The sequence below is a fragment of the Phycodurus eques genome, chromosome 5 (assembly GCF_024500275.1).
Source record: "Phycodurus eques isolate BA_2022a chromosome 5, UOR_Pequ_1.1, whole genome shotgun sequence".
Classification (NCBI taxonomy): Eukaryota; Metazoa; Chordata; class Actinopteri; order Syngnathiformes; family Syngnathidae; genus Phycodurus; species Phycodurus eques.
Genome location: NC_084529.1, coordinates 21,795,674 through 21,808,914, shown reverse-complemented (window position 1 = coordinate 21,808,914; position 13,241 = coordinate 21,795,674). Strand labels below are relative to the sequence as shown.

Sequence of the window (13,241 nt, the reverse complement as noted above, 5' to 3'; positions counted from 1 at the left end):
ACAACCATTAGTGGTAGCACTAGCTTGCTAGACTACGTAATGTTTTGTTGCCTGCTTGCGAGCCGTATCGCATTAAAAGTATGTGAACATACCTCAAGCGATCCTTAAATGAACGTAATTTACAGTACTACGTCAAACGACACATAATAAGTCTAAAAATAAACTAGCTTATGAATTCAAATATACTGTACACGATGGCGACGCGTAGTACTTTTACGGAGCCGATCAATGACGTTGTTGATCGGATCAGCAAATTATGACATTAAAGCCGATCAGCCGATAAAATGGTTATTATGGCCCGATACCGATCAGCCCGATCAGAGCTAAAGTCGAGTAAACAACACTGTCAGCGCTCCAATTAGCAATAAACATTAGCATCCTTTCCCCATCCAGCTGTGTGGAGGCTTTGCTGGTCGCGGGCGCCGCTGTGGACGCAGCTGCGGACGGTGGCCAGACCGCCCTCTTCCTGGCCAGCGGGGCGGGCAGGAAGCACTGTGTCCACATCCTGCTGAGCGCCGGCGCCGATCGTTCCCGCATGGTCGTGGTACATATGCTCCCCTGCAAACTTCTGATTTTGAACATCTGATTTCCCATTTTTAAATGCTCCTTGAAGGCCTTGTGCAATCGTCACTTTAGTTTTTTTTTTTCTTTACTATTAAGGCTTGATTTATGGATGGATGCATGGATAGATGATCCGCGCTTCCCAGGTTGCTACGACAACCCTAAGTGGCCCGCTGGTTGCCCTTGATGTGATCCACTTATATTGTCTTGCTTTTTGCTGGACTTTGTATGCTTTTCCCTGTGATGCCCAAGAACGTCTGTTGCAGTGCGACCGGATGTATTTTCAGCCCCCAGCTAATGTTGGCCAGTGGGTGGAGTCAAACGTAGCCATGTGGCACGCTGAAGTCAAACTGGGTTAAGTGAGCGCAGTCCTTCATCTTGGAAGGAACCCTGGAAGTGAGCCATAAAATGGCCACTTAAAACAAAATGTCTGATTTCCTCTGTCTTAATCAGGCATGTCTTCTTGAGACTTTAAGGGTCTACTCGTGATAGCGATGCCTACCAAATTTCATGTTGCTATGCGAAACTGGCCTCCAGGGCTGATTTGTGAGTTGTAAACATGATTTAATCCTACAAAATTTTGATTTGTTTGTCCAAAGAATAATGACAGCTAATATCAGTGATGGTGTAGTAGTACGTTTGCCAGACTTCGGTACAGGGAGTGTGGTTTCCACTCAGTGACTGTGTGAAGGTGAGAGTGAATGATTGTCTGTCTCTCTGTGCACTGCGACTGACTGCCGACTTGTCCGGGGCGTAATCCACCTTTTGTCTGAAGTCGGCTGGGATAGGCACCAGCTTTCATCAACTTTAACAGAATAAGCAGAACAGAAAATGGATGGATGGATAATGACGACTAAGAAAAAAATCAAAAGTACTGATTAGTCGATGCGCCGCCTCTGTGCAGGACGGCTGCACATGTCTGCATGCGGCGGTGCGATCAGGTCATGTGGACACGCTGCGTCTGCTCCTCTGTCACCCCGGCCCCAAAGACAGCGCTGCCACCCTTGAACCCCACAAAGAACCAGCTCTGCCCGTCGCCCTGCTGAACCACGCCAACGCCGACGGATGGACAGCCGCGCACATGGCGGCCGCTCTCGGCCTGAAGGTGGAATACATGAAACCAGCTCCCATGCAAAGGCGGACATTGTTGTTACTATCGTGCGTGTGTGCATGTGTTTGTATTTATGTGTAGGAGTGTCTGGAGGTGCTGTGTAGCCACCGTGAGCAGGACATTGAGAGGAAAGATAAATGTAATCGCACCATTCACGACGTTGCCACGGACGACTGCAAAGATCTCCTCGAAAACCTCAGTGAGTGTGGTGCAAGTGTTTTCTGTGCACATTAAGTAGTGTTGTAAGTGGGTGGAAACATTCTGGTAAAACACAAAGAAACACCAGTGCTCCCAGTTTCTTAACTTAAACGTATAAAATAATATTTCATTAAAAAAATAATTAATTAAAAACTACATAAGTATTGACTCTTGGCAAAATATTGAAGTCAACATTTTATTGTTTCAGTTAAACCATTAATCAAATTGAATAATTGTGTGGGATGTGTCTTCTAAGACAAACAGAACTGTGCAGTTGCGATGTATTCAATCCCCTGAGAATGAAATGACCTGGATGAATGAGAATATCTTTATCTCTATATTTAGCAACTTTTCTGACTACCAAGTATTTTGAAAAAGCTACCAATGACTGGCAGTCAGTGTGGCTATTCTATTAAGATACAGTATAGTTAGCCACTTTTCCAACCCTTCTAGTGACTATTTTTCAAAAAAGCGACCAGTGACTTTAATTCCCGCAAAGAATCAGACATGAGATTGTTTTCCGTATCATAAGAAAGGAGCCCGATTGAAGGCAATCGCAGTTATTTGAGCTCAACATTGCCAAAGACACTGCCCATTTATGCGTTTTTCATTTAGTCAAGATCGAGACAAACTCCTTGTCTGCTTTCACATCTGCCTTTCGTATCGGGGAAACAGCGCCAATTTGAGACTCTGGACAGTTGTCGGTTTTCTCTGAATTTCAAAACATGAATAACCGACATGGAGGTTCCGTGAAGGCACCAAGGTAGTCAGTAGCCATTTCTGATAGCAACAAAAACAGCTTGGAATTAAAAGTTAGCTTTGCGGCAAAACTTGCGCTTGATCTGGCGAGCCGTCAATACGACGGCGCTTCTAGGCGACACACAGTAGATGAACTACAATTCCCAAAGGACTTTTCAACCTTCCTTCCGTATCTGTTCTGTATCTATGTATTTATATCCGAAATAAATACATTGAAAATCAACGCTGAAAACTCACATATAAAATTAATTGACAAAGACTAAAACAAAGAATATTTTCGCTATAATTATTGTTTTTTTTCAAACGTAAAATGTCGTTTTAGTTCACTTTTTTAAACATTCTCGATTTTATTTTATTTCGTTTATGGAATATTTATTTTAGTTTTAGTTATTTTGTTTGTTTTCATTTACTATAATAACCTTGTCAATTGCTTTTTCTATTGGCACACCATATTGGAAATCAGATTTTTGTGAAAAAGATTGATTTATCACCCAGCCCGAGTTTGAAGTGATAATCTCCATTTGCAGATCAGTACCGCATCCTGGTGCGTCTCCAGCATTCAGATGGTGGCGGAGCTAATTCTCCCATGTGGTCCATGGATTGTGATGATGATGATGAGAAGCAGGTCGATAACCATCAGTCGGTGTTGTGCAGAGTCTCAGTAGACCGCTCCATGTGTTGGTCTCATCTTAGTGCCGCCATTAGCCACGCCTTCACCGCACACCTGCACATGCTGTGTGGTGAGGATGCACAGCGCCCCCCGCTGGGCCTCACACACGCAAGCATCTCCTTCGTCCTGATTGGTGAGAAGCCACTGCCTAATTTAAAATATTCATTTTTTCTCCCCTCTTCCTCCTGTCATCAATGCATGCGTGTGTGTTGTTCCAGGAGGAAGTGAGTGGCAGCTTGGTCAGGAACTTCCTGTCTCACCCTGGGATCTAGTCCGAAAACCTCTTAGTCAGGTCATCACTGTCCACATGAAAGGTACACCAAAAAAAAGACACTCATCACATGTAACCTTCATGCAATATTCAAGCAAAGTTTATTTAACATGTACCATTTACGTAATATTCATGTAGCATTATGCATTATGTCACATTAACATTTGTCATATTGATGTGACATCATGTAACCTTTGTCATCTGAACGCAACATTCATGTAAAAATGTAACGTTCAACACAAAATCAATATGTAACATCCATGTGAGATAAGCAACATTTACATAGCACTCACACCAATTGTGTAACAGCCGTGTAAGATTTACCCCATTCGTGTAACATTCATGTAACACCATATGACATCCACACAACATCTACAGTATGTAACATGCTTGTAACATCCATTTAACAATATAAGAACCATGTAACCTATTCATAACATCCATTTTACTTAATTTACATAGAATTCACACTATTCATGTAACAGCCATATAACATTCAAGTAATACTCGTATAACATTTTAACATTCATGTAACAATGTAACATCTAATGTGACAATGTAACGCCATGTGACATCCACACAACAGCCAGGTATCATCCATTTAACAATGTAACATTTATAAAAACATAACATAAAATTGCGCATGTGTTCATGTTTTATATTTGTTACAGGTCTTTCAGAGTCGTGTCTGGATGAGCTGGCTCTGGAGTCTCTCTTCCCGCTGCCTGTGCTGCTCAACTACGTCCGCTTGGTACGCACGCACGCACAAAGATAATAAAATACTGGACAAAAGTAGCCTAGGCAAGAAAAGTGCTGCAGGTGTCATGGCATGAGAAAAGATGTGGTCTTTCTGGCAACTGTAGCCCCCCCTGCCTGTCATGTTTGTATCGTATTTTATATCGCCTCGTTTCGTTCGCGAACATTTCGTTCAAAAGAACAAATCTTTACAGTAAGTGTAATGAATTTAATTAGTTTATGAAATTATTTTGTTCCTTGAGCTCTGCCGCCGTTTACCAGCCCGCTCGGACCGGAAACAGAAGCGGTCGAGCCGCCTAGGACCGGAAACGGAAGCGTTCTGTGCAGTCTCGACGTGTCATTTAAGACACGCAGGTGTTGCGGCGGAGAAGATCCGGTCAATTTTCAAAATAAAACACATGGACATGCGAATTGCAATACAACAGAAATTATATAAATTGGTCATTCTTTCTCTGCGGCGCGGTAACAAATGCGTCACAGCCGGTACCGGTCCGCGGACCGGTGGTTGGGGACAACTGCATTAACAGTAACACGATAACACTGGGCAACAAGGATATACCATACATTATGATATCCATATTTCCTCTCGCCCCTCCAAAAGTAATCTTCGCTTTTGCTTTATGACACGCAGATAATGTTGAATAGTAGAAATTTGTAACATATAGTGTTTGTTGTGACAGGTGGAACAATATGGGAGCGTCATCTTTCATGGCCTGGAGGACAGCTGTCAGGACTACATCGCCGCTTTATTGGCTCGCTGCATCAAGGTGTGATGATGATGAGGGCCTGTTAAATATCAACATTATAGGACTGGACAATTAATCTATTTTATTGATTAATTCCATTTTATGAGTCTGGATGTTTTTTTCTTTTTTCCTCGTGGCTTCCATAGTTCAAAGTGCGTCCCACGCTCACCTGCACTGCTTGCTCAAACAGAATGGCTTCTAACAGAGTGGGGCAGTCAGTATTGCCAACTTAGCGAGATACTTATATTTAGCCACTTTTATGACCGGTCTAGCGACTATTTTTTCAAAAATTGCGACAAGTGAGTTTAATTCATTTTCACATTGTTTTGAATATGACTAGAAAGAAGCCTGTGGAAAGCCATCATGGAGTTAATTTCGCTGAACATTACCTAAGACATGCTGCCCATGTTATGTTGCAAAAGCAGCGATTAATTGATCCTATTTCAATGATATGTGTGGAAACTGATGTTAGGGGGACAAAAACTGGAAATAAGCTGTTTCAAAACATGGTGTCAGGTGAAATAAAGCAAATCCCAGAAGGCGGGGAAATTTATTTTGAATGTCATTGTTATTTGCATTTTCTCTCTCGGAGAACGGGGGAAAAAAATCAATTTAAAAAAAAAAAAATCATTTAAAAAAACACAAACTTTGTCATAACTGCCTAGCCCGACAACATTATTTGAACCCTAGCCAAAAATGGAAGATGTAAAAGGGGGATAAATGTTTTGCTAATTGCAGTTCTCCTCCAGTTGTATGTTTTTTGAATGTCTTGAGTTTCCATGACAACAGACTCCTCTCCATCCCTCCCTCATGTCAGTCCAAGCAGGAGGCGGTTGGTCAGGCATGTGAGGTTGTGAAGGTGGATGTGCAACATAGTCTGACCAAGGAGCAGCTGCTGGACACCCTCGTCACCTCTGGTGAGATAGATCATTGTCGTCGCCATCACCCTCATGAGGGCGTGCCTCACCTCCTCCTCTTCATCGTCCTCCTCGTCCCTCTGCAGGCTTCCTGATCCCGGCGTCGCCAGCGTGCGATCATGGACGCTGCGTGGTGCTGCTGCTGCAGGGTCTGGAGAAGGCGCCGTCCCTATCGGGGCTGCTGGGAGACCTGTGCTACAGTTTGGATAACAGGACCTCCACTGCCCACCTGCTGCTCAACGCCGGTGAGTGTGCGTGACATGAGTCATCATCGTGTGCCATTTTAAAACCTTTTACATTAAAGAATGGCATTATTTAAAAATAAAGGTCAATAAAATAATTACTATTTAGAACAAAAACCTGAACAAATGACCACTACTGTACTCCTTATATAATGTATACAATTATTATTCCTTTATTATCTTAAAAAAATAAAAGGTTTTACGCCTTAAAAAAAAGAAAACACAGTAATACTTATTTTTGGGTACTACTCAGAAATAAATAAAATGAATTATACTTTCAAAATAAAAATATATTTACTTTGAAGTTATAAAATAAAGTACTTTAAAAAATCGAATTTCGATATTATTTCAGTTTTAAAGAAATAAAAATGTATACTACTATTAAAAAAAACTTGCTTGCTTTTCCTTAGTCCTACGGATGTCACTTACAATTTTTATTTTTTTTCATGCCATATTCCTCACTGACTCTGGCCACGGAAACTGCCGTTACAATTGGATGTCATCGTGGATGGTTTGACACAAACAACTGTATACTGTATCAAAATCAGTATTGAATGTTCGAGAGACAACACGTGTGTACTGTACACGATGAGCACTCCAGTAAACAACCGGTTAATCCCGGATCTACCAATATCCGTCTGTTAATTACGCCTATAAACAACAGCAGGCAATTCTGGAACAAATTTGAGTTTCAGCCGGACACTACGATTTCTGCGGATTTTGTCCGTTACGTCCGGAGTCCTTTTTGAGATTTTAATGTACTTACTGTTACAATGAATGTGATGCCTGTATTTCATGTAATAATGTAAGAGAATGAAAAGTGTGACAAGAGAATCAATTGTCGTCTCCTCTTCAGGTCCACATCGCTTCTGCCAGCGCACCTTCCTGATTGGCTCTCTGTCAAAGCCCCGCCTCCAGGGCTCAGAGCTGCGCCTGCAGCAGCATTTCCGCTGGCTACGTCTGCGCTGGGACCAGGAGCCTCTGCACGGCCTGCTGGCCAGACGCCTGCGCAGGAAGCTCCTTCACCAGGTCAAACCGCAAATTCTGGAATCTGGATCACATCCACTACATGACAATGAGAAGTCGACACTACATGTAGTTGTTCCTTTTGTCATCAGTCAAGTGGGGTGTGGGCCAGTGACGGTGTCATGGAGAAGGCTGTGCTGTGGGTTGCTCAAGTGTGGCAGCAGCTCAATGCCTGCCTGGCACATCTGGGCACGCACGAGGCCTTGATGGGACCCGGACACTTCCTGGCCTGCCCCGTCCACGCCGACGACCCGCACGCTATCGTCAGGTACGCCAGTACACGCGTAAACACACACAATACTTGACAACAACAAGTAGACATACTGCTTGACAACAAGCATACCCAGTCCACCAGAGATTCCGGTGCTGTGTCCAGGTGGCTGTCTCGGCTCTGGAGCTCCGTGGTGGTCCCTCGCGTGGAGACGGCCATTGTCTCCCGGGTAACGGCCAGGTGCTCGTCCTCCTCTACCGCCCCCTCGTCGAAAGGCAATGTCGTTCTCAGTGCCGGCCAGCAGGCGGTGCTGAAGGCCGCCCTCAGCATCCTGGTCAACAAGGCCGTCCTGCGGGGCTGCCCTCTCCCACGCCACGGTCAGACTTTATTTATTTGTTTATTTATTTATTTGGGCTGGGACTCACCCTCTAAATCCCGATTCGATATTCGTGTTGACGGTAGGGAATGACTTCCGAATCAGAATCGAATAATTACTCCTTGTACTATTCTCCAAATTCAAAAATGGCCAATAAAAACTGAAAAAATATAGTACTTAATATTTTCCTGGAGGATACATGTGGGATTAGCCGTTGAAGTTAGTAATAGTGAAAAATAAAGTGAAACAGACAATGATTGGAGTCAATTCTTTTCCAGAATGAGAGTGTTTAAAGAGGCGGTTGCTACACGTCCCACCTACAATGTTTTTGTTTTTGTTTTTTTGGGGTCACCTTTTTCATTGGTGTTTGCATGTCTGATTTAAACAATTGCATCTTTCCTCCTCAGAGGTTGCGTTCAGGGGCGGACCCATCCCTATGACCGCCATTGGCTCCTTTAAAGGAAGCTGCGGCGGGAGGAAGTGTCGAGACAAGCTGAGACGATCCAATACCAGCCCACGAAAGAAAGGAAGTCCTGCCTCCAGCTGGACGGGTGGCTCCTTTAGAAACGGTAACATTTCACTGGAACATAATCCAGCTGTCAGTCATGTTGTATGAAGGCACTCCAATAATTATTAATATTAATAATGCCTTAATACAACACGATTGACAGATGAATAGATATGTCATGATTCATTTTGATAACGCCTTCAGTCATCCACCAACGATGTTGTTTAAAGGCATTATTAACAAAACATTTTTTTTAGGAATCTGTCAATCATGTTGCTTTAATTAAATGTGTTTCCAGGTTGTGTATCCACCACTGATGTGAGCTGCATCGCAAATGGCAAAATCCACAGGTTTGTACTCACTGATCACATTACTGCTACTACGACTACTACTACTGCTGTTACTACTGCTACAAGTAGTAGAGCTGAAACCAATGGAGATGTATTCCGAATATTTTGACGTGTGTGTGTGTTTTGTTCAGGGAGGCGTCCGGTTTGTCTTTGTTCTCGGACGACGAGACGGACCTGATCCAAGAGCTTCAGTCCTTGTGCTCCAGCAAGTCAGAACCAGACATCAGACAGGTACAGGAGAAAGTATTTTGTGGATTTTATTCTTTTTGGAAAAAATGCATGTCTTTGGGAATCTTTCATATACATGCAAGTTTTGTTTAAAGTACTATTATTTATTTGTTAAAAAAAAAAATTCTGTAGAAAAAGTCGTTTTTTTAAGAATATTTTTTAAAGTATTTTTTCCCCCAAAGAGAAAAGTGGTATTTATTTGTTTAAAAAATAGGAAGAAAAAAGTAATCTTAAAAGAATGCATTAATTTACATTTTTTATTTTAATATTTTGTTGACAAGTCATAGTCTTACATAAATTATGAATGTTCTCATGAATTGTGAGGCCGGTTCCATCACAACGTCCTTCCATCTCTTTGCCTCCTCCAGACGTGGGCGTCCAAAGACGACAACGTCCTTCTGTTCGCCAGCAGAGGTCCTGCTGGAGCTCCGCCCTCCACGCCAGAGCAGGAAGTAGCCGTGGACCAATCAGCTCAGCCGGTGAGGAAGAGGGTGGGGAAAAAAAACTTTTTTTTTTATTGACAGACCAAAAGCAAGAGGTGGCGCCACCTGCAGGCGCTGAAACTGTTAGACTGTTTGAGCCAATTACAAGCTGGAAGAAAGTCATCAATGGAAAAGACAAAATGGGTTTGATTCAAAAGTATAAAAAGACATATTTGACGTGATTCGAGTGCCCCCTGTTTGCGAGGTTTGGGTACTTTGGAACTAAATGGAGACACCAAAAATTTTACTTTCTTTCCTTGCAAAATATACTTATAATAAACTTATTTTTCTCTCAAATGTACCACTTGACTTTTTTTACTCACATTATACTTTTTTAAAAATAAAAATATATGATTCCCTCTTTTCTGTGGAAAAACTTTTATTTTTTTGTGTGTGCTTAAAAAAACTTAAAACTTTAAAAAATATAATACCAATAAAATACTGTTTAAAAAAAACAAAACAAAAAAAAACAGCTTTTCTACTTCTACTTTTCTTCAACTTTATTTCACACATAATATCAGTCTTGAAAATGTATACCTTTCTTCTTCTTATATTATTTTCTTATATGCAATTTTTTCTGTAAAATTATCCATCCATCCATTTTCCGTACCGCTTCTCTTCATTAGGGTCGCGAGCTTGCTGGAGCCTGTCCCAGCTATCTTGTACACCCTAAACTGGTCGCCAGCCAATCGCAGGGCACATGTAAACAAACAACCAGTCGCACTCACATTCACACCTACGGCCAATTTAGAGTCTTCAATCAACCTACCATGCATGTTTTTGTGATGTGGAAGGAAATCGGAGTACCCGGAGAAAACCCAAGCAGGCACGGGGAAAACATGCAAACTCCACACAGGCGGGGCCGGGGATTGAACCCCGGTCCCCAGAACTGTGACTGTAAAATTACAATGACTTTTTTTCCTTTCAAAGACATTTTCTCAAAATACATACTTTTCTTTAGTACAATTTAGTTTTTCCAAAAAGTATACTTTTTAAAAAATAAACGTTTTTTTTTCTAGCATATTAACTTTAAAAGAACGTATATCTTTTTCCCAAAAATGTTCAAAGATTTTACGTTTTCCCCTCAAAGATATCACCTGTTAAAAGTTACAATTTTAATCTTTTTTTCAATATTGTTTTTCTGGAAAATTAACATTTATTTCTATGGCCATCGAAAAAATATTTTTCTATATTTTTCTATAAAAATAATCCACTCTTTAATTTAAGATTTTTCAAATGTAACTATTTTCTCTGTTTTTAATTTTTTTGTATTTTTTTTACTGATCAACTCTGAAACTAGAATTATTTTTAAATTCTACAAGTTATTTTCCAAAAGTGTAACTTTTCCCTTCGAAATTAATATTTATTTATTCATTTATTTTTTAGGAGGACAGCGGTATCTTGACTTACAAGTGCCTCACTTTACGAATTGTTCACGTTACAGCTGTCACTTTGTTAATTTGGTTTGTTTGTTTTTGCTTTGTGTTACGAGGCAAAATTTGAGTGTATCTTCCTGTCTCCCGCAGTCACTGCTGGCTCAGGCCGCCGTCCAGAGCAGCCAACGCCGCTCGGGTCTTCGGGCCAAATCCCAGCTGCCCGTGCCCAGCAGGGGGCAGCAGCAGCCACCCCAGGTCGTCACGGGCAACCACAGCAGCAACAGCAACAACAACAACTGCAGCAATGGCAGCAGAAGCAACAGCAAAGCAAACAGCAGCAGCAGTAACAAACAATCACAGGACCATATCTGGCTCCTACAACAAAACAATCACAAATAAACACACACACACACACACACACACACACACACACTGCCCCGCCCTCGAAAGGAAGAGCCAATCAAACAAGTAGAAATTGCTCCCCATGTCACATATTAAGAACTAATCATATGAGGACAACAAGAAGTCCTCATTAGGTAAATGATGGTGTCGTATTTTGTTAATGTTATGGACACTATAACAGTACAGAGATGATGTCATCATAGATGTTAGGACAACATACATTAAGGGTGTAGGATGTAGTTTTCAAGTTGCTAGCAAGATTTCAATGTAGCCTCGATCCACTCCCCATTCTTCATTTTTCAAAAGATAATTTTAATAATATCCTACTGTCAGGTCATACAGACAGTTTGACATATATCTTTTTTTGAAAACTCCAAACTCCACCTTTGAGGATATTAGAATTTAAATAAAGCCCGGTACACACAGCAATATCAGAATCATGTTCAACATTTCAATTTTTTTTTTTTTTTCCTCAAAAATGTTTGACTTTTTACTTTTTTGACTTTTTTTCCCCCTTGAAAAGTCGTGTTGGAAAAAAAAAACAACTTTAAATGTGCCATTTCTTTCACTTTTCTGAAAAATGTACTGTACTACTTTTGTTTAAAGGTAAAAAATGTTTTAAAATGTGCAACTTTTTCTTGAAAATGTCAGAATTTTATCTTGGAACTATATTTTTTCTTGAGTATATAAGAGTTTTTTTCTTGAAAATATACAGTACAACTTTTTCTCAAAACTGACTTTTTCAAGAATGTACTTTTTTTGGGGAAAAACTACCTTTTTGGGGGGTGGGAAAATAAAACTTTTTTTCCTCTAAGATATTCAGCTTTTTCTGGAAATATAACTTTTGTAAGGTCAAAAATTTTTACATTTCCCCCAAAATAGAAAGAAGAATATTAAATTTTCAAGAAAAATGCCCCAAACAAACTTTTTTTTTTCTTGAAAATGTAACTCCCAACTATTTTCTGGAAAATCTATGACATTTCTTATAAATGTAACTTTTTTTTTTCAAGCTAAAAAGGTTGTAGTTTTTCAACAAAAAAGGTAGTATTTTTTTCAGATTTTTTTTAAAAATGGAAAATGCTGTAAAACGTTTAAAAAGAAAAAAAAATATGGCACAACTTTTTTTTCTTGAATATATACATCTTTTTTTCTAGAAAATAAACTTTTTTTTTTTTTTTTTTTTTTTTTACTGAAAAACAACTTTTATGTACTGGGGGAAATAGAACTTTTTACATTTTCAAGAAATAACATAGTATCTTTTCCAGAAAAGTAGTACCTTTACAAAAAAAAAACTATTTACATTTTCAAGAAAAAGTAATTTAAAAAAAAACTTTAAAAATGCTTTTTGTTTTTTTTAAATAAATAAATAAAATTAAAATTAATTAAAATTATTTTCTTGGGAAAAAAGACATTCCAAAAATGTTAGAAAAACAATTGTTTTAACCTAAAAAAATAACTTTTATCTGTTAGAGGAAATAAAAAAAATGTTTAAAGAAAAAAGTATAATTTCCCAGAAAATCCTGACATTTTGATGAGAAAACATTTGTACAATTTCAAGAAAACGTCATATATTTTTGAAGCCTTACATTTTCAAGAACAAAAAAATACAATTAAAGAGACAAATTACGCAACTTTTCTTTTCTCTTATGCAAGTTTATTTCCAGAAAATTTGACTTAAAAATTCAGGTCATTTTCTTTTTTAAACCTAAAAAGAAAATGTACCTGTACTACATTTCAGAAAAATCTTACATTTTCAAAATGTTTTTATTTTATTTTATTTTTTGTTTTTTAAATTTGCAACTTTCTTCCTGGAAAATATACAATTTGAATTATTAAAAATGGAAAATGTCAAACTTTTTCTTGGAAATATATAACAATAATAGTATATATTTCTTAAACTATTAAAAACTAGTCTGTGTGGACCGATCTTCAGTGAATACAGTAAATTTGTCAAAATTAAAATTCCATATAATGGTATTTAATAAAAACAATGCTGTAGGTTATTAAAATGTGTATTTGGTGGCTATCTACAGTCCAGTATACTAGTATGT

At 39.3% G+C, this 13,241-nt stretch overlaps 1 protein-coding gene across 2 annotated transcripts in view; it reads left to right on the top strand.

Annotated features, from left to right (window-relative positions):
• Positions 1 to 12,301, top strand: part of cttnbp2 (cortactin binding protein 2) — a 51,153-nt gene extending 38,852 nt beyond the window's left edge. Inside the window, exons 7-23 of one of the 2 annotated variants that reach the window (XM_061678063.1) lie at positions 394 to 544; positions 1,466 to 1,666; positions 1,754 to 1,871; positions 3,157 to 3,432; positions 3,518 to 3,613; positions 4,242 to 4,321; positions 5,007 to 5,093; positions 5,890 to 5,989; positions 6,076 to 6,234; positions 7,088 to 7,260; positions 7,350 to 7,525; positions 7,634 to 7,845; positions 8,252 to 8,413; positions 8,651 to 8,702; positions 8,834 to 8,933; positions 9,299 to 9,409; positions 10,939 to 12,301. In XM_061678063.1, coding sequence (XP_061534047.1) covers positions 394 to 544; positions 1,466 to 1,666; positions 1,754 to 1,871; positions 3,157 to 3,432; positions 3,518 to 3,613; positions 4,242 to 4,321; positions 5,007 to 5,093; positions 5,890 to 5,989; positions 6,076 to 6,234; positions 7,088 to 7,260; positions 7,350 to 7,525; positions 7,634 to 7,845; positions 8,252 to 8,413; positions 8,651 to 8,702; positions 8,834 to 8,933; positions 9,299 to 9,409; positions 10,939 to 11,187 — 2,503 coding nt within the window. In that variant the 3' untranslated portion in view covers positions 11,188 to 12,301. Of the gene's footprint in view, positions 1 to 393; positions 545 to 1,465; positions 1,667 to 1,753; positions 1,872 to 3,156; positions 3,433 to 3,517; positions 3,614 to 4,241; positions 4,322 to 5,006; positions 5,094 to 5,889; positions 5,990 to 6,075; positions 6,235 to 7,087; positions 7,261 to 7,349; positions 7,526 to 7,633; positions 7,846 to 8,251; positions 8,414 to 8,650; positions 8,703 to 8,833; positions 8,934 to 9,298; positions 9,410 to 10,938 lie in introns of those variants that run through there. The other variant, XM_061678064.1, reaches the window with a different exon arrangement.
• Positions 12,302 to 13,241: the final 940 nt, after the last annotated feature.